The 18,246-nt window shown below is 61.0% G+C and overlaps 9 protein-coding genes across 9 annotated transcripts; 4 read left to right on the plus strand and 5 right to left on the minus strand.

Annotated features, from left to right (window-relative positions):
- Nucleotides 1-207: 207 nt before the first annotated feature.
- PAN0_008d3530 (uncharacterized protein) lies at nucleotides 208-1,107 on the minus strand (the record flags this gene model as incomplete). The annotated part of the gene is made up of 3 exons (XM_014801031.1): nucleotides 208-399; nucleotides 476-764; nucleotides 1,007-1,107. 3 exons carry the CDS (start codon nucleotides 1,105-1,107, stop codon nucleotides 208-210), a joined length of 582 nt encoding a protein of 193 aa, XP_014656517.1.
- Nucleotides 1,108-1,156: 49 nt separating this feature from the next.
- PAN0_008c3531 (uncharacterized protein) lies at nucleotides 1,157-3,205 on the plus strand (the record flags this gene model as incomplete). Its single annotated transcript, XM_014801032.1, has 1 exon — nucleotides 1,157-3,205. The coding sequence occupies one exon, from the start codon at nucleotides 1,157-1,159 to the stop codon at nucleotides 3,203-3,205; it is 2,049 nt and encodes a 682-aa protein (XP_014656518.1).
- An 80-nt stretch (nucleotides 3,206-3,285) lies between these two features.
- PAN0_008d3532 (uncharacterized protein) lies at nucleotides 3,286-5,604 on the minus strand (the record flags this gene model as incomplete). Its single annotated transcript, XM_014801033.1, has 1 exon — nucleotides 3,286-5,604. One exon carries the CDS (start codon nucleotides 5,602-5,604, stop codon nucleotides 3,286-3,288), a length of 2,319 nt encoding a protein of 772 aa, XP_014656519.1.
- A 777-nt stretch (nucleotides 5,605-6,381) lies between these two features.
- PAN0_008d3533 (CNDP dipeptidase) lies at nucleotides 6,382-7,815 on the minus strand (the record flags this gene model as incomplete). Its single annotated transcript, XM_014801034.1, has 1 exon — nucleotides 6,382-7,815. The coding sequence occupies one exon, from the start codon at nucleotides 7,813-7,815 to the stop codon at nucleotides 6,382-6,384; it is 1,434 nt and encodes a 477-aa protein (XP_014656520.1).
- Nucleotides 7,816-8,483: 668 nt separating this feature from the next.
- On the plus strand, nucleotides 8,484-9,210 carry PAN0_008c3534 (trafficking protein particle complex 2; the record flags this gene model as incomplete). Its single annotated transcript, XM_014801035.1, has 2 exons — nucleotides 8,484-8,507; nucleotides 8,584-9,210. 2 exons carry the CDS (start codon nucleotides 8,484-8,486, stop codon nucleotides 9,208-9,210), a joined length of 651 nt encoding a protein of 216 aa, XP_014656521.1.
- A 424-nt stretch (nucleotides 9,211-9,634) lies between these two features.
- Nucleotides 9,635-11,692, minus strand: PAN0_008d3535 (DNA photolyase; the record flags this gene model as incomplete). The annotated part of the gene is made up of 1 exon (XM_014801036.1): nucleotides 9,635-11,692. One exon carries the CDS (start codon nucleotides 11,690-11,692, stop codon nucleotides 9,635-9,637), a length of 2,058 nt encoding a protein of 685 aa, XP_014656522.1.
- A 567-nt stretch (nucleotides 11,693-12,259) lies between these two features.
- On the plus strand, nucleotides 12,260-12,978 carry PAN0_008c3536 (membrane magnesium transporter 1-like; the record flags this gene model as incomplete). The annotated part of the gene is made up of 5 exons (XM_014801037.1): nucleotides 12,260-12,299; nucleotides 12,389-12,424; nucleotides 12,554-12,615; nucleotides 12,704-12,807; nucleotides 12,900-12,978. The coding sequence occupies 5 exons, from the start codon at nucleotides 12,260-12,262 to the stop codon at nucleotides 12,976-12,978; spliced, it is 321 nt and encodes a 106-aa protein (XP_014656523.1).
- Nucleotides 12,979-13,117: 139 nt separating this feature from the next.
- Nucleotides 13,118-14,773, minus strand: PAN0_008d3537 (GABA permease; the record flags this gene model as incomplete). The annotated part of the gene is made up of 1 exon (XM_014801038.1): nucleotides 13,118-14,773. One exon carries the CDS (start codon nucleotides 14,771-14,773, stop codon nucleotides 13,118-13,120), a length of 1,656 nt encoding a protein of 551 aa, XP_014656524.1.
- Nucleotides 14,774-15,837: 1,064 nt separating this feature from the next.
- On the plus strand, nucleotides 15,838-17,991 carry PAN0_008c3538 (thioesterase; the record flags this gene model as incomplete). Its single annotated transcript, XM_014801039.1, has 1 exon — nucleotides 15,838-17,991. The coding sequence occupies one exon, from the start codon at nucleotides 15,838-15,840 to the stop codon at nucleotides 17,989-17,991; it is 2,154 nt and encodes a 717-aa protein (XP_014656525.1).
- Between the last annotated feature and the right edge of the window lie 255 nt (nucleotides 17,992-18,246).

The raw sequence follows: 18,246 nt of genomic DNA on the forward strand, positions 1-18,246 counted from the left end.
GCGATCAGATGGAGGAGGGAGGAAAGAAGAGCACAGGGGTGCCAAAGGAGGGCCTTGGCTGATGCAGACGAGCGAGCTACGACCAACGGGGGAGTGGAAGCGGAGGCAGTTTCAGTCCAAGTGAGACCGAAGCTCGACGGCTGGCTTCAAGTTGCCGATGAGCCTGGAACGTCTGCGCTCGATTCGGAACACTCATCAGTGGGCATACTACCTCAAGCCACGAGCGGGAATATCTGCATCGTTGAAGGAAGAGCTCGAGCCAGCCTGGCTCGCGCGCATCGGCATGCGGGTGATGGAGCGGGTGCAGCTGTCAAGGAGTGTCTGGGTCAAGAGCGCGAATTCGAACCAGCAGATGCCCAAAGAGGCGATATGCGGATCGAGCCTCACCCGCTCCCACGCCTAAAATTACTCCAAGACGCCGGGCAGTGTCACTCGAGTGTCACTGGAGCCTGTGATACATTTCGTCATTTCGCACCGGCGCCCGTGCACGGTATGCCAGCGCCAAGCCTCGTCCCCCCACAGCCCCTCGACATCGCAGCTCAGGCAAGCGCTTTGAGGAGAAGATGCTCGGTGGGGATGCCACTGCTACTGTCGCTCGCACGATGGGCAAGAGCGCCGTCTCAACAGCTATATCAAGGCTGACAGTATTGCGTGCGTCGCGCACAGGGATGGAGCTGGACGACGCCTCTCGGGCAGGCAAGGCGAAGCGGGGTGTCTTTGCGATGGCAGCCTCCAAGCACATGGGCTTCCTGGCCTTGCACCTTCTGTGCGCCCCACGTCAGCGTGCAGCGTTGCCCAATCCCCACAGTCATGCAGCTTCGGAATGTCGAGCGCTGAGTTATCGGGCCAGCCATGTGGAGGTGAAAATTCGCTCCAATGTTACGCCGCCACGTCGACAGGCTTTTGCCAAAAAATGCGCGCTCAGGGTCCAGATTTGGGTCCCCGCAGGTGCGCTGCAGCCTCCGCATGTCGTCGAGCCGATTCACGCGGATCAGCATCCAAGAACCGGACGCCGGAACTGGTTTGGCCTCCCCACACGACTCCATCCGCGCCGCTGCCGATCCATCCACCCACCCATCCACCACATTCATCGTCCAATACATCCATCCGTGCCTCCGTTCGATCGTCTGCTTTGCACAAGGTCCCACCACAGCAAATGTCCGAGCCATCCGAGGCAGGTCCCAGCTCAGGGTCACAGCCGCGCTCGCACGCAGCCGCTATTGCGCGCAGGAGGTCGTCGGGCAATCGCACCGCGCGCCCGCGCCCATCACGAGCACGCGCTACCTCGTCCATCAGCCAGCGATCCGATGCCAGCAACATCAGCAGCGGCATACAGAAGCTCTCGTGGACTACCGGCGACTCTTTCGACTATGTCGACGACGATGCGCGCATCAGCGCCTTCCTTCATTGCCCCATCTGCCTCGGGCCCTTCCTCGAGCCTTTCGTCTCCAGCTGCTGCTCTCACACCTTCTGCAAGCACTGCATCCATACCGCCCTCTCAGAAGATGCGTCAGCACGGACAGATGCAGACGACGATGCCACCGCATTGCGCCCCAAACGCTGCCCAACCTGCAGAGCGACCGTCGACTTTTCCCATTTTCAGCCTACCGCGCTTCTTATCAAGAACATGGTCGACACACTTCGCGTGCGATGTCCCAACAAGGACAAGGGCTGCGATCACCAGTGCGAACGACATCTGCTTCGCGGCCATGTAGCGTCGGACTGCGCGTACGAGTACGTCGACCAGAATCTCACAGAGGGTCGGAGATGCGGCTGCTCGGCCAAGGTCATGCGCAAGGATTGGGCGTCGCACGGCCTGACCTGCCCGAAACGCGCAGTGACTTGTGCAACGTGCGACTCGGAGCTTTGCTTTGACGAGCTCCAAGATCACTTGTCCACCTGCTCGCCCGAGCCGGCCGAATGCGAGTTCTGCGGGCTTACCACCATCAAGAGCCGCCTCGCTCTCCACATCGTCGACGAGTGCACCGAAGCTCCCGTCGAGTGTCCACATGCTGCGTTTGGCTGTTCTTGGACGGGGCCGCGTCGCCGGCTCCGACGCGCCTCCAATCCCCTCTCTAAACAGATCGACCACGCACATCTCGAGGACGACTGCCGCTTCGAGCCACTCAAGCCGTTCTTTAGCGTCTTTACGCACCACGTCGAACAGCTGCGCGACGAGAATCACGCGCTCAAGTCGCGCCTCGACGAGCTCGAAGCTCGGCAGTATACCCAAGCGCGTAGAGTGGATGATTGTGTGCACAGCCTGGGCACTTGGTATCGCTCGGCGGGCGAATTGCGCGCAGCCGATTTGGAGCAGAGGGCAAGAGGTTCGCAGGTGGGTGTGGACGGAGAGTGGGACGAGTTCCCGCTCGATGCGCAGAACTGGGAGAGGTCGCTGAGCCAGCAGAGCTTCTCGCGCCAGACGAGGGCGCACAGCGCGTCGGCTGTGGCGAGCATGGACCTCGAGATGTGGGCCAGGAGGCAGTACGCCGAAGCGTCGACGCCCGATCCAGTCGCCACGGCGCGGCCCAGCACTGGCTCCCAGCGAGCTACGCCTGGCGACGGCAGTGGCTCTCGGTACTTGACGCCCGCTGCAGCTCGCTCTGCTCCCACATCGTCCGTGCTTCCTCGGCGCCCTGGCCTCGTACCTTCGCCATCGACCTCGCGCGAACGCGCGCCACAGCTCGGCGATGCCAGTGCGGCCGCACGACGTTCCGGATCGAGCGCAATGCTCGCGGCTCTCGAAGCAGGTAGTCTCGGCGCCGTGTCTCCTGGCGGCTACGGCTTCCCTGCGGCGGCGGTGGAGGCGGAGCGCGAGCTGGACCGAAGCAGTCTGGACTCGGCCATCGCCTCCCTCACTGCCTCTGTGGCCGGCCTGAGCTCCGGACTCAACAGTCTCGACAAGCGCACCGAAGAAGGTCACATTGCGGCGGTCAAGGCCGGCTTCGACGCTGGTCGCGTGCAGGAAGAAGTGGCGAGCCTCCGACACGGGCTGCATGCGGTTCGAATGCAGATCCACCAAATCCTCATGCACCAACAACGTCATGCGCTCTTCTCACCACCAGTGTCGAACCTACCTTCTGCTGCGTCCGGTTCCAATGCTGTGCTGCACGAACAAGCTCCACCGCACAATCCTGCCAACCTACCCATGCTCACCCCACCGCTACTGCGCAGATGGGCCGGGCTCGACCAAACTAAGCTTTGACGCGCCGTCAGTGCGGACATGGTTAGGTGTAATGCTAGGTATATTGCACGCGTGACCTCCTACCGAGAAAGAGAGGTGCGCTAGAGAAAAGCCCAGACGGTGCCTGTGGCGGCCATGACGGCCGAGGCGGCGAGGATGAGAATGTCGAGTGCAATGCGCCAGCGTCGCATCTCGGCACCGAACAGTTTGAGATTGGCGAGCAGCGGGCCAAACACGCACGTGGCAAACGCGAGGAACGCACCCAGGAACGCCATCACCTGTTCAAAGCCCGGCAGCACCACGGCCGTCACGGCGATGAGCGCCGTCAGCCCGATCTTGAGCGCGATCTGGCAGTTGCGTCGCATGCGCGGCGACAATTTCTGCGCCATCTCGGCGGCACGGATCGACACTGCTGAGCCCGCCAGCGGATTGTCGTCGGCTGCCCCCTCTGCCGTCGTTGGATCGGCGCCAAGCGCACCGTTCGCCGTCGCGCCAGGAGACGATTCTTGGGCGGCCACCTGGGGAGTGGCGAACGAGACACGCTGAAGGGGCGAGACCGAGAGCGGCGCACCCGTTGCCTCGGTGGTCAGCTGGGCGACGCGGTCTGTCGCCGCGCTTTCAGCCTCCAACGCACTCGAGGTAGGCTTGACACACTGCGCCTTGGTGATGGAACGCGCTGCCGAGGAGCGCCTGCGTTTGCGCATCTCCATCCTCGCTGCCGTCTGATCGTCGATGCCGAGCAGAATCTCAAAGGTGGTCTGGATGGGCCTGGTGGCAAGCGCGAACTTGGAGAGCGGATTGATGACGATGAGCCAGATGGCGATGCTGTTGAGCACGACGGGGAATCCGGGGGTGCGCGCGAGGTCCTTGGTGATCTCGTCGGAGACGCTCACGCCAAACATGGCATAGCCCACCATGCCCATGCCGAGGTAGAGCACGGTGGCGGCGACGTAGGCGAGATTGAGCATGCGCGGGAACTTGGTCGGGTCCTTCATGTCGCGCACCAGCGACGGAATGATGGGATGCGACGAGAAGCCCGACATGATGAGGCCGAAGCTGAGCGGCAGCCGGTTCCAGCGTGGCCCGAGCGTGGTGGGTGCGATCTCCCACAGGCTTCCCGGTGCGTGCTTCTTGATCAGGCCGTCGCTGACCACGACGACAACGAGCGTGAAGGTGGACACGATGCCGATCACCGAGATGGGCGACAGGAACTTGAGCGGTAGGAAGACGGACGGCAGGACGATGAGGTAGCCGAGCAGCTTGAAGGCCGAAGGAGCGACGTCGGGGAAGATGGCGGCCATGGAATCGCCAAAGAGAATGATGAGCGCTACCGAGACGGCCCAGAGTTCTAAGCAGAAGAAGAGGCTGATGAGGATGCGAGCGGAAGGCCCAAAAGCATAGCTGCCAATGTCGGCGTAGGTGCGCAGCGACGGCTCCTTGGACATGATCTTTGCGAGCACCTTGCCCGTGTAGTTGGTGAGCAGTCCACAGATGAGGAAGAGGACGGTGCCGCCGAACCAGCCAGCGTAGGAAAAGGCGAGAGGTAAGGCGAGGATGCCGACGCCTACGAGAGCGTTGACCGTATTGAACCAAGACTGAAGGAGGGTGCTGGTGCCGAGCTCGTGCAGCTGCTGGAGACCGGATTCGGAGCGGTGAGAGACTGTGCCGGAGCCCGAGTGGCGGCGGATTGCACCGTAGGAGGCCGACTTGCGCCTGGGCACGCCGGCGTCCGAGGTGGGGTCGCGCGAAAGGAGGGGGGCATTCTCGGCACTTGCGTTGGCAAGATTGGCTTCATCATCGGCGAAGGGATCGCGAAGAACATGACCGGACGCAGTGGAGTAGCGGGATTGTCGGTTGGCGTCTGAGCGGGAGGGGTTGAGCTTGCTGTTGGAGGCGCGTTCACGCGGTCCCGACAGACGCTTGGGCGATCTGCTCCTGCTTCTGCTGCGCTCGTCCTCGTCGGCGCTCTCGAGCTGCTCGAGCCGGCGGTCTCTGAGCTTGGAGCGCCGCCGTGTGCGTTGCGTGGCATTGGGTGGCAAGGTCTCGCCTTCCCAGTCGAACTCGTCCGAGGGGCCGAATCTTGCATCGCTCGCCATGGAGGCGTCGTCAGTGTCTGCATCGGTGCCGGAGCGAGAGTGTGAGGTGCTGGCATCGTAGTCGGTGCTCTCGTCGCCGGAGAGATCGTCCTCGTCGTCCTCGTAGATGCTGTCGCCGTCGTCGGGATCGCGGCCCGCCCACCTGCTTTCTACAAACGACGGCGAGGTGGCGATGTTGTTGCCATAGAATGCTTGTGAGCGCGAGTAGGACCACACCAGGTCGAGGCTGCTCCTCCACGCGGCTTGCTGTCCGTCACTACGTGCCGAAGCTCTGGCCTGGTCACGCGGCACGGGGATGCTCTTGTTGGATGTGCGGGGCGCCATGCTTCAATAAGAGCTTGGATGGCGAGCTGAGTGGTGTTGTGGCAATGGCATGGCACGGTGCGTCGGGACGAGGATGCGAGCTTGGTCAAGTGCCGCGATGTGACGGTGGTGGTGGGAGGCGAAAGAGGCTCGTCGGGTTTTGCGTCGAGGCGGGGTGACCCAGCACGAAAACAAGCGTGGACGGCGTGGGGTGAGCTCGGAAGGATTGCAAGCACCGACGGGCCAATGGCAAGCTGCGGCGAGGTGTGGGAGGGAGGGAGGGAGGGCGAGTCGGATAGACGCCAAGCACCATGCATCTGAGCTGCAAAGCAGGCGTGTGCATCCGACGCTGTCCATGTGGGGTGCGCGCTGCCAAAGTCGCGCTGTGGAGGCGGCCCAACAATGTGATTGGACAGCGATGGCGGAACAGTCGAGGGGTGCTAGATAAAGTTGGATACGCCTGCACTGCTCGATTGGCGCTGGCCCTCTTCTGCGCTGCCCTGCTGCACTCGCTTCGGACGCTTCCCGCTCGCTCTGTTGTTTCGAAATTGCGGCGCAAAGTCTCGAACGCTTTCTCGAAACAGTTTGTCGCGCCGTGGGAGGCGAGTGTGACCGCTGGCCTCCCGTCACACGACATGGGGGCTGCAGCCCAATCAATCACAAAATCACATCAAATCATTCGCTCTCCATCAGTCAATGCCAGCTCGGCCGCCGTTCGGAGCAAGGGGAGATTCGTCGTTGGCATTCCGAAAGATCTACAGACAGAGTCGACACCAGAGATCAAGGCATCCCCGGCATTTAGTTGATGGCGGCCACCTCGTGCAGGTAGAGGCCGAGGAGCTTGGTGCCCTCAATGTAGTTGGAGATGTCGAGCTTCTCGTTGATCGAGTGCGCGCCGTCGTCGCTGCGGCCCATCGGCAGCAGCAGCACGTTCTTCTGCAGCGTGTCGGCAAACGTGAGCGTAACGGGGATCGAGCCGCCCTCGCGCGTCAGATCCGGCTTCACGCCGTAGATCGTCTCGGTCGCCTTGATCGCCGCCTCGTAGTTCCAGTGGTTGGGGTCGGCCAGCCACGGCTTGCCACCGTGCTCGCTCGTGATGTTCATCGTGTTCTTGCTGCCGATCTTGGCAAACTCGTCGTTGACGTACTTGGTCACCAGCTCGTTCACCTTCTCTGGCGTCATGTCCGGCACCAGGCGAAGCGAGAACTTGCCCACCACCTTGGCAGGGATCACCGTCTTGGTACCCGGCTCCGAGAAGGCTCCCTCGATGCCGTGGAGCGACAGGCACGGGTAGCGCATGCGACCCATCAGCACCGCCGCCTTGTCGTCGCTCACAGTCGTCTTGCTACCCGTGGCGCCCTCAATGTCGCTGAGCTGGAAGTCCATGACGTCGTAGCGCTTGCGCTCCTCGTCCGTGAGAGGAGCCACGAGCTCCTTGATGCCCGGGATCAGGATCTCGCCCTTGGCGGTGACCAGCTTCGACATGATGGTGAACAGGTCGGTCATCGGCTCGTGCACCACACCGCCGAACACGCCCGAATGCAGGTCGCGAGCGGGACCCGAGATGGCCAGCTTGAAGTACGCAATGCCACGAAGGCCGTGCGTCAGGCAGGGCTTCTGCGTGCCCAGCCAGTAGTTGTCCGAGATGCAGACAGCGTCGACGCCCTGGAAGAAGGTGTCCTTCTCGGCAGCGATAAGCTCGTCCAGGCCCACACTGCCGCTCTCCTCCATGCCCTCGAAGCAGAACTTGAGGTTGACCGGCATCTCGATGCCAGCCTGCTGGTGCGCCTCGATGGCGTTGAGCCAGCCGAGGATGGGACCCTTGTCGTCGGTCGATCCACGGCCGTACATGCGGCCCGTCTTCTCGTCGGTGATGAGCTCGAAAGGCTCCGTGTCCCAGCCGTCCGACTTGAGCGCAGGCTGCACGTCAAAGTGGCCGTACACCAGGATGGTCTTCTTCTTGGGGTCCTTGCCCAGGTCGCCGAGGATGACGGGCGGCAGCTCGATCTCCTGTCCGTCCAGCACCTGCTTGCCCAGAGGCTTGAGCTCGGCCGTGGCACCCAGCTGCTTGAGCTCGGCGAGCAGCCAGTCGGCCATCTCGAAGCAGTGCTTGCGGTACGCAGCGTCGCCCGATACCGACGGGATCGACACGGCCTTGGCAAGGCGGTCGATCAACGCCGCCTTGTTGGCGTCAATCTGCGAGACGAACTTCTTTTGCTCTGCGGTGGCCATGATGAATTCGAAGGGATGGGATGGGGTAAAAGGTCAAGAACCAGCTGGTGACCAATTCGCCACATGACCCTACCGAAGGTTCAGCCGAGTTTCCACTCCACGGCTCCACTCGATGTCGTCGGTGGCTGCCCAACTGCCAAACATGAAGATAAGGCTTCGTGTTCCCGCTCTCTGCACAGACCAAAAATTTCGACTTTCCCGCACAGTTTCGACTGGCTCGAGCGTATCAGAGCTGGGCGTCACTCTCCGCTCGACTTTCGCGTTTATCGGTCGGAACTCTCCGCAGTTTCCAGGCTTTGTAGCGTGGCACTGATAGCCCAGCACAACTGGTCATTGGTGCTCTTTTTTGTCGCTATCTCGACCTACTGTATCCCATGCATGATTATGGTTCGATGTCAACCTGGCAGCATTGCTCGTTCGTGCTGCTGTCGAGCTGCATGGCCACAGGTGTGCTAGGCGGCAGAACAGCATCGGCAGCGGTTGTGGCTAGGCATTTCCGCGGGATTTCTGACTGTTAGATTCGCGCTTTGCTTTTCACGATTTTTCGAGCCGCTCGAGCCACTGCAAAGCTCCACTCGTCCTCGTGGCATTCGCGCATCAGCCTTCATCTTCACGGTCACCTGCAGCACAGCTTGGCACCCTTTCCTTCCAGCTTATACCCGGTGACCATGTCGACATCAGCTCCAAGAATCGTACGTATTGTAGCCTCTTTGCAGAAGCCGGACACTAGGCTGACAACCATCATGTTTCTGCACTGCGGCTGAGCAGCAAGCACTCGCCATCGTCTCACCACGAGGCGGGCCTATCTACGTCCGCCAATTTGGAAGGTCTCCAAGCTCATCGACAGCAGCTGATTTGCGGTATCACTACTTCGCCCATGCCGCACTCGATGTGATGGACGAACGCACCGCGCTTGCCGTCGCTCCGGGCGCATCGTCCAACAGAACCAGCTCAGAGCAGTACCTCGGCCTGCTTTCCACGCTCGAAGATCTGGCGATCTACGGCTTCCAGACGTGCGCCAAGCTGCGCATTCTGCTCATGCTCTCTTTGACCGACCATGCGGTGCGAGACATCGACATGCTCACGCTTTTCCGGGCTGTCTACACAGCATGCCTCAAGTACTCGGCGAATCCGTTCCATTCGCTCCCACCAACAACGTTCGCACGAGCAGCTGGTAGTGATATCGACGGCAAAGATGACCAAGAGGCAGTTGTTGCACAGGAGGAGCTGGAGAAACGGCAGGCGAGCAATCTGCCAATCAATTGCCGGCCAATACGCAGCTCAGCTTTCGATGCCAGGATCGACCGCATCGTCTTTGGAAGCGCGAGCGCCGCAGGGGCTCCGAGGGAAAGCGGGTCAGCGCCAAGACCAACAGCTGCCACAGCTGCTCGATAGATCCGATAATTCCCTGTGTTGCTGTCATACACATCTTGCTGTGTCGCCACAGAGTGTGTGCAATTGCCATGTTTGTTGCAGAACGGCACCTTCCCCCTTCATCTCCTCCATCCCGGTCCACAGGAGCGTTGTGCCAACAATACCCCTCGCAGCCGATCCCACGATGCTCTCAAAGCCTTCACATCGTGGGAGCGTGCTGCTCCGGGTCGCACAACCACCCCCCGATCCTCCTCGACCAAGATCAATCCCTACACCGTTCGCACGACGAACTCATCCCACACAGACGCCTCCGATTGAGCGACCACAAGCAGCTTCCAGAGTGGCCAGCACAGATACGGGCGTCACATTTCTTCCTTTGCACAATGATCAGATGACAGCCATTGCCCGCTGAGATAAAGGGTCGCATTCTACATCGAGCGCAGTTCTACTTCTTCGTCTTCTTGCCCTTGCCGTTCTTTGCTTCAGCTGCACCCTTGCGCTTCTTGGGCCGTTCTTCCTTCTGCTCGTCCTCCTGCTTGTATACGGCATCGTCCGAATCACTGCCATCGTCAGCGTCCTCTTCGTCCTCCTTCTTGGCGGCACCGTTGGAGTCGGGGGCGCCTTTGGTGGTATTCTCCTCTCCCTTTGGCGGCTTGGCCCAGTCAGGGATCTTGGCACCGGGTCGGTTGTTCCAGTCGAACTCCTTGGGCTCTTTGAATCCATGCTTCTTCCTCAGCATGTCGTCCGCCTTGCCATCGAGCACCTCCTTGCTCGTGCCGTGCAGGTTGGCCTGGTAGCAGATCTTCATGCGCTGCATGTTTTCGCCCTTGGTCTCCTTCTCGTCGAGCATGGGGAACGGATAGTCCTTGCCGATAATGCATCCGGCCTTCTGCTGCACGTCCTTGGGCGCGTTGAAGGGCTCGTAGATGTACTTGTCCGGGAACTTGGCCAGCTCGGGGCAGTACTTGCGCACCAGCGCGCCCGTCTTGTCGTACTTGGCCGGGAACGTCGCGAGTCCGTACAGGCGGAAGTACTGCGTGAAGAAGGCCGAGCACGAGAGCCACATCCAGTTGCCCGGGTTTGAGCACGGATCCCAGTCGATCAGGTACTCGTCAAAGATCTCGGCACCACGCTCCCACGAAATCCAGCATTGACCACGGGTCAGGAAGGCGGCGACAGAGTGGCGTCCGAGATGATGCATCCAGCCTTCGAGACGGAGCTGGCGCATAAGCGCATCGATCCACGGAAAGCCGGTCTGGCCCAGCTTGAACGCCGACAGCCTGGCTTCGCTCACAGCATCGCCGGGCGGGCGCGGAAGGATGACTTCGCCGTTCTTGTCGTAGTGCGTGGGCAGGTACCAGTCCATGTATCGGCACACCTCGTTTCCGCGCACGCGCTGGAAGTCGTCTCCGATCGCATGCTCCGCGCATGCGTACATGTCTCGGAAAAGCAGCTGGCCATTCAGGTTCTCCGGAGGCCCAGTCTTGCTGCCGCCCTTGTACTTCTTCTTGGCCTCCTCGACGTCCCACCAGAACTTGCGCACACTGAGACAGCCGAACTTGAGGTAGGGCGAGAGCAGCGTTGTAGATGGATCCTCGGCCGACTGGCTTGGCGAGGTCTTGGGCTTGGCGAACGTCGCGACGTATTCGGCGTCCTTGCAGATCTTGGCGAGCTTCTCGAGCGCCAGCGGCTCGCCACCCTTGATGGTGTCCCTGCCCTTGCTCGCATCCATGCCGATCGACTCGAGGGTGGGCACTGCAAACAGCTCCGCGGCTTCGCCGTTGACCGTGTTGTAGCACGTCACTTCCTTGTCGCGCTGCCCGTCGAGCTCGGTCGAGTTGAGGTCTACCGAGGCTGGTCCTTCGCGGCCCTTGCCCGTGTAGTGCGGAAGGCCGTCGAGCGAATCGGCGAGTTCTGCCAGCAGGTCCTTGAGTGTCTTGGACTTGGAGTCTTTCAGCTGAGGCAGTGGCAGGTCTTTGGGAGCGTCCAGCGGCTTGGGTACGTCGCCCATGTCTGAGACGATCTTCTGCAGCGTGCTCATCGCCATGGTGGGCTTGCCCTTGTTGCGCTTCACCACCTCCTCTGGGTCGAACAGGTGATGACCCTGAACCGCGACTACCTCAACCTTGCTCTTTTTGGCCGCCTCACGGATGAGCGTATCGCGTCTTCGGCCATATGCGGAGGGATCCTTTTCGATGACGAGATGGGTGATGTTCCAACGCTTCCACAGCTCCGGCAGCAGCTCGGTCGGCTCGCCACGAACGACCAGCAGCTGCGAGTTGGACTGCGTCGCGGTGATGCGCTCTGAGAGTGCGTTCATCGACTCGAGCAGGAAGCGGAAACGGTTGACACCCACGCGGTGCTTGTAGACGTAATTCGGGTCCCAGCACCATACCGGGAAGAGCGCGGCGGGCTTGAGGTCCAGAGCTGCTTGCAAGGCGGGCGAGTCGTGCAACCGCAGGTCGGTACGGAACCAGTAGAGCACACGAGCGGATTTCGACATGATGTTCAGCGAGCCTCAAGGCGACTGTGAGGATGGGATGCTGGTGCCAGATTGTGTAACAGTCAAGAGGCTGGATGCTGCTGCTGGAAGCAGTGCTTCTTCATTCCCACAACACATTCCCGCGCACAGACGGGAGAGAAAGCAGCCATCGAGACCATGTGGAGGAGCACGGCGCTTCATCCGCACTTTGCCGTGTCAACTGGCAGTCTTGTTGATATGCAGACGCCGCAACGTTGCATTCATGGGCTCTGTTGCTGTTTGCCTCGCGGCCTGCTGGGAGCTTACGTTAGGGCCATGCGAGGCGCCGATCTGGACGGCTGTCTTGTCTTGGAAATTCTGACGTTCCGGCTGTGGCCCTTGCAGATAGACATGTTGCATCGCCGATAAGAAGCTGGCTATATGCCGATTAGAGGCCTCGATCGGGTGGACGTGCGGAGGGCGTTGTCTTGCCTGGACCCGTTCGTCCCACCCGTGCGCGAATCTTCGAGACGTGCAACGCTGCCACATCCTTGCTCACGACAGACATCGATCCGGCTCCTCCCACGAGACAAGTGTAGAATTGCAGTCATGACAGCTGCAGGAAAGCTGTTGCTCACCATCGGAACCCGTAAGCTCTGCGCCCCCCCGCACGGATCTGCGGCGTTCAAGGCGTGAGTCGTTAACCCTCCTTCACATCATCGCATCTTCATCCTACAGTCGTGTTCTTCCACGCGGCCTACTCGACATATGAGCGTAAGTGTCTCTCGCTATCCCGCATCAACTCCATCCAGCAGCCTCTTGCGTTCAGTCCTGCCTACATAGCAAGGTCCAATGGACTCATCCTGACACGTCCCTTTCATGATCCCCCATCGGCAATCACAGATCTGTCTCTGAGGAAGGCGTTAGGCCTTGTTGGTGCCGAGGCCAACACGATGCCGCTCGACGTAAGCTCCCCTCCTCTGCGCCGTGGCATGACCTTTTGCAAAACGCTGACCCCCACGCCTCTTGTCTTCAACCGGCTGTATCGGATAGATCACGCTCGAGACGCTAGTCTCGTTCGTTGTCATCCTGCTCGGCATCGCGTTCACAGCTGCACCACTCAAGAACGTGACATGGGCAAGCGAGATGCGCACAAAGTACGTCGGATCCCATCTCGGTCTACACTGGTCTCGCATGGCCGCTAACGCATCTCTCTACGTTGCTCCGTTGCTGCACTCTCCAACCACAGAACGATCGACGAAGTCGACTCACGCTCCAGCTTCGCCACACTCACACATCGAGGCCAAGTCCTTTTCGACAGGGAGTGAGCTCACTCACTCGGTTCACCCAGAAATGATTGCAATCTCATCTCGGCGCATTCAAATCAGCACGACCAAACAACACAGGCCTGCAATTCCTTTGGCGATCGATAATGTTTCAAAAGGAGACTCGCGAGCTCTAGCGGATCTACAGATTATGGGCCGCGTCCTTCTCCTCGGAGCTATGGCTCGCGACTTCGACAGCAGGCTTCGAATCTGTCGGCAGCGCGGTCGAGTGAGCATGTTCCGGGCGGATTTGAGCCATGGCGTCTTCTGGCGCCGCTCCGAGGGGACCGACGTAGTGTCTGCTGCCCCAGGCGAACCACCACGCGGCGCTGAGCACAAAGAAGAAGGCGAACACGACCGAGGCGTAGTTCATCGTCGAGGCCTCCACGGTAGCGGTGGTGGGCATGCAGAAGAGCACGGTGGCCAGCACGATCCACACGAAGGTGATCGCGTTGATCACGTAGCCAAACTTGCCCAGCGTCCATGGCGCATCCTTGAGCATGGCACGGCGCCTGAACATGGCCACGGCGATGGGTACGCCGTAGCTGATGCTAAGGCAGATGGTGGCGACGCCGGTGAAAGCCGAGAAGGCGGCCGTGTTACCGAGGTAGATGAGACCGAGCAGCGAGACGACGATGGTCGAGAGAATGAGCGCGTTGAGCGGCAGGTCGAGCGTCTTGTTGACCTTGCTCCAGTACTTGCTGCCGGGAATGGCGCCGTCACGAGCAAAGGCCCAGGTGCAGCGGAGGGCGACGGTGAGCGAGCCGATGCCAGCAAAGGTGAAAACGCCGAGGATGATGAAGAGCAGACCGAAGCCCCCACCAGCGGAGCCCGTTGCGAGGGAGAAGAGGACGGGGATGGGCTGTCCAGCGGCGGTGGAGAGAAGGTCGGCGGCATCGGGAGTCAAGATGAAGAGGATTGGGATGAGGTAGAAGAAGCCGGTGATGCTGGCTGCGAGCACGGAATAGACCATGGCTTTGGGCACCTGCTTCTCGGGCTCCGACACCTCTTCGCAGAGCGCGGCGACGGTTCCGTAACCAGTGAGCGTGTAAGCGGCCTGCAGAAGGCCGACGAAGAAGGCCCATCCGTCGGGCCAGCCACTGGTGTTCTCCCAGCCCGAGAAGACGAACTTGGCATCCTTGCGGCCGTCCTTAGCACGGGTGAGCACGGTGATGGCGATGATGATGGTGCCAGCGGCAGTCCAGTAGAAGGAGAGCGTGTTGAGGCGGTCAAGGTATCGGTACTTGACACCGTAGGCGTTGACGACGGCGGCGATGAGCATGCACGCCCAGAAGGTGAGAATTGTGTGCCACGCTTGAGGGGCCCACTCGTTGTTGCGGAACTGGGAGATGGCGGCCATGATGAGCTGAGCGCCGCCAAAGTTGATCGAAAGGCAAAGAGTCCAGTTGGCGACGAGGCTGACCCAGCCGACGATCCACGAGGTGAGCGGCGCCCACTTTTTGGTTGCGACAAAGGCGGCCCAGACATACACGCCGCCCGAGGTGGGGTACATGGAGCAGAGTTCTGCAAGCGAAGCGGCCATGCAGAGCGAGATGATCGAGACGAGGAGCCAGCCGTAGAGGATGGTGATGGGCCCGCCGCAGGTGAGTGCGATGGAGAAGGCTGTGCTGAGACCGAAGGGGGCGGCGATGATGGAGAAACTGAGACCGAGGATGGTCATCATGCTGAGATTGCGCTTGAGTTCGGCATCGTAGCCCATGGAGGCGAGCCTGGCGTCGGCGCCGGCGCCTGCGGAGACGACCGAGTGAACGCTGGTCGTCTGCTTTATGTCCGCCATCTTGGGAGTGTGATGTTGGGTTGTGAGCTGAGAAGATGCGATGCCCAATACAGTGGAGTGTGCACTGCCGACGAGGAGGCGGCTGGATGTTGCAGCGGGTGTCGAGCGAGTGAGAAGGATGCGGGTGGAGGAAGGATCGAGGTCTGCGCTCTGATTGATGTCCGGTTATTAGAGCGTCTGGCAGGCGCCGCTTGTGACAGTTGAGCTAGATGCTGGAGAGGGCGTCTGCAACAAGCTCGAGCGCGGATGTAGCGGAGGCAGCCACCACGTGCCAGGCTGCAAAGGCGAGATAACAGACGAGCTGCTTGACTGGGCGCACTGATAGCTACGGCGGGCCGAGGGTTGCGAGTTGGTCAGGTGAGCAGTGTGGAGTGTGCACGAGGCGGTCAGGCTGAGTGTGAACAGCACGCGCGGGACGCGGAGCGGAAAGGGAGAGACAGTATCAGCAGAGTAGCTCAGGAACAGATGGCCGGCCAAGCTGGAAGGGAGGTCAAAGAGAGAGAGAGGGATAGTCGATTGGCGGGGCAAAGCAAGGCAAAGCACGGCCCGAGCACGGCCCACAGTGACGGGCCACCTTCAGACCTCGACTCTGACGGGTGTCGTGGAGGTGAAGTCGGCCCGACTCAGCTTTGAGCTGCCAGGCGTCGCTGCAAGGCGTCACAGCTGCAGAACGAGGCGGCGGCTAAAACAAGGCAGCCGATAAGGCGCCTACTGCTGTACTGTATGCGACTGCTTGGCCGTGTGACCGCTGCAGCCGCCTATCAAGCATGCGGACTGATTAGAGCGGGGTTTTCGATCCAGTTCCAACAGGCTCGGCCAATCACAGCGCACATGGCGGTGCCTGATTTAGGGCTCATTGCCAAAAAAGGGTGATATTTGTTAGGCCTATTTGATCAAACAAATTCGATTAAGTTCCACGCCGATGACCGCTTCCGGCATCGAAGCGGGTGCGAATCGGAGTGGACCCTGCATCGTGACTGAATCATAACCTCAAGGTCCCTGATCGACGTCGCCCTTCATTTGCAACCAGCATCCCGTATGCTTCCCGTCCGAGCCCAATCAGCATGACCGCCTCACCATCCTGGCGGGATGCAACGCCCTCGCAGCTGTATACCGCCGGCGTGATCGGTGCCGGCGCGCTTCTCCTTCTCTGCTCGGCGGCGAGCGTGACCACGGCATACGTTCAGGCGACTCGCACCGCATCTTCAGCGAACAGCCATGATGGGCGACGTACTTCGGCTCAGTCACAAGCACAACAAAGGCGCGGTAGCACCTCGTCCAGCTCAGGCGATGCAAGGCGGCCCAAGCACGGCAAAACAACCGACGAGAGCACCGTGCAGGTCACCTATCCAATCACGCTCGAGATGTGCGACAATGCCTTTCATTCAGGCGCGTCGCTGGTCAATCGCTTCGCTTCCGAGTCCGACGATGCCTCGGATGCGCTGCCCAAGATCCGCGCAGGTGCGCTCTTCAAGCTCATCGACGTCGTCGCCGGTGTGTCGGCGCGCAAGCATGCGGAGCTGAGCTGCGTCACCGTCAGTGTCGACTCGGTGCTCCTGCTAGCGCCCATCTACCTCGGCGATCTTGTACACCTCTCTGCCTCCGTCAATCGCGCTTGGGGTAGCAGTCTCGAAGTGGGTGTTCGAGTCGTCAAAGAGGATCCGCGCTCGGGCGCTCGCGAATACGTCAGCCACGCGTACATGACCTTTGTCGCCATCTCTGGTCCCCCTGCCGCTGCTTCGGCATCTTCGACCCCGCAACCACCCCCGAGGGTACGACTCGCATCGCGTCAAAGCATTGCCCCGGCGTCTGCATGGCAGAAGTTGACCTCCCTGCTCATCGGACCACCGCCCTCAACCAAGTCGCCCAAGCCCCAACTGCAGCCCTTGCTGCCAAGAACGCCACTCGAGGCGAGGCGACACATCTTGGCCGGCCGCAGACGAGCAAAGCGAATCGCCAATGCCAAAAAGGGCGAAGCCAGAGATGGCGTCTCGACCGAAGTCAAGAAGCGGCTCAAAGACGAGGTGCGAGAAATCTCCCGAACTGGCGGCACCTGGAGGGCGCGCGCCGAAACCGAGTCGGGCACATGGACTCCCGGCAAACTCAGAATCGAACGCGCAGACCTGCTCTCTGGATCCGCTGGTAGCGACATGACCGATCTTCCCAGCGCCACCAAGACGTCGCAGGAGTGTCAGCTCGAGGCGCTTGAGCTCGAATTTGTCGTTCAGGCCTACGTGTCGCGCGACCCGGCAGTGTCGGTGAATCACCAACAAGGCATGGTCGAAGTCAACCTTTCCGGTGACATTCCGCTCCGCCACCCACTCAGCGTCGTCGAGAGACTCGCTCAACAGGTTACGGACGCCGACGCCTCATCCGGCTCGACGACTGCACCCACATCTGCAAGCCTGTTTGCATCAAAGATCCCAGAGTCTGGGTCCATACCTCTGCCCTCGCCGAGCGCTCCAAATACCGCACGCCCCAGCCTTCCCATTTCGGCCTCCACAGGCGCATATTCACCGCCCAAGACGCCATCAACACGGCGCAGGTCTATCTTTTCGCCGCTCAAGCCTGCCCAGGAGAGGGAAGGAGACACCGACCTGGACCAGTCGAGCACCAACACGCCCATCAAGACACACACCAACCACGAGCTCACGCGCGCACGCCTGTCCGCCAAGCTTTCCAAGCCCATCAAGGTGGCCAAGACCGTGGTGCGGACGCTGCATCTTGTGTTCCCCGAGCACACCAACTCGGTGGGTGTGTTGTTTGGCGGGCAGTTGATGGACTGGATGGAGGAGGCGGCGCTGCTCTCCGTGCGTCACGTCGGACGCGGACGTCGGTGGGGCACGGTGTCGCTCGACGGGCTCGAGTTTGAAGAGGCGGTGGCGGTGGGCGAGAGCATGACGTTTACTGCCGTCGTGGTGCGGACCTTTGTGCAGTCATGCGAGGTCTACGTGCTCGCTGAGGCCGAGTCGCGCAACGGCACACGCAGAATCACCAACGACGCGCTCTTCACGCTCGCATTCCCTCTGGACGAGTCGGACATCTCGTCTGCCATGCTCGCTTCCGTCCGAGACGGCAGCCGTGCGAGACTTCTGCGCCAGGTCGACATGCCGCCCGGCTCGGCCCTGGCCACATTCGCGGACGTAGCGGTCAGGCGCCGCGCTAGCCGACTCGAGATGAAAGAGATGCTGGTGCGCATCTACTCGGACCCTAGCTGACCGGCAGCGCTGGAGTCTTCGAACTGCATTTTGCATCACAACGACAGAGACCATGTACCACATCACCGCACCAACGCACGCATTCTGTTCGGAACCCGTTGCCCGAAATAAGCAGGCACCATGACTCGAGATCCGCCTCGGCTAGTGTCACTGCCATTCCCCAGGGTGCCAAGCCGGATTCCGAGTTTTATTCTTGTGACTCAGAGGGGGAGCGCGCACTGCCAAGCCGTGTGACTCTGGCTCGGCTTGCCGACT

This window comes from Moesziomyces antarcticus (assembly GCF_000747765.1).
Source record: "Moesziomyces antarcticus DNA, scaffold: scaffold_v10008, strain JCM 10317, whole genome shotgun sequence".
NCBI lineage: Eukaryota > Fungi > Basidiomycota > Ustilaginomycetes > Ustilaginales > Ustilaginaceae > Moesziomyces > Moesziomyces antarcticus.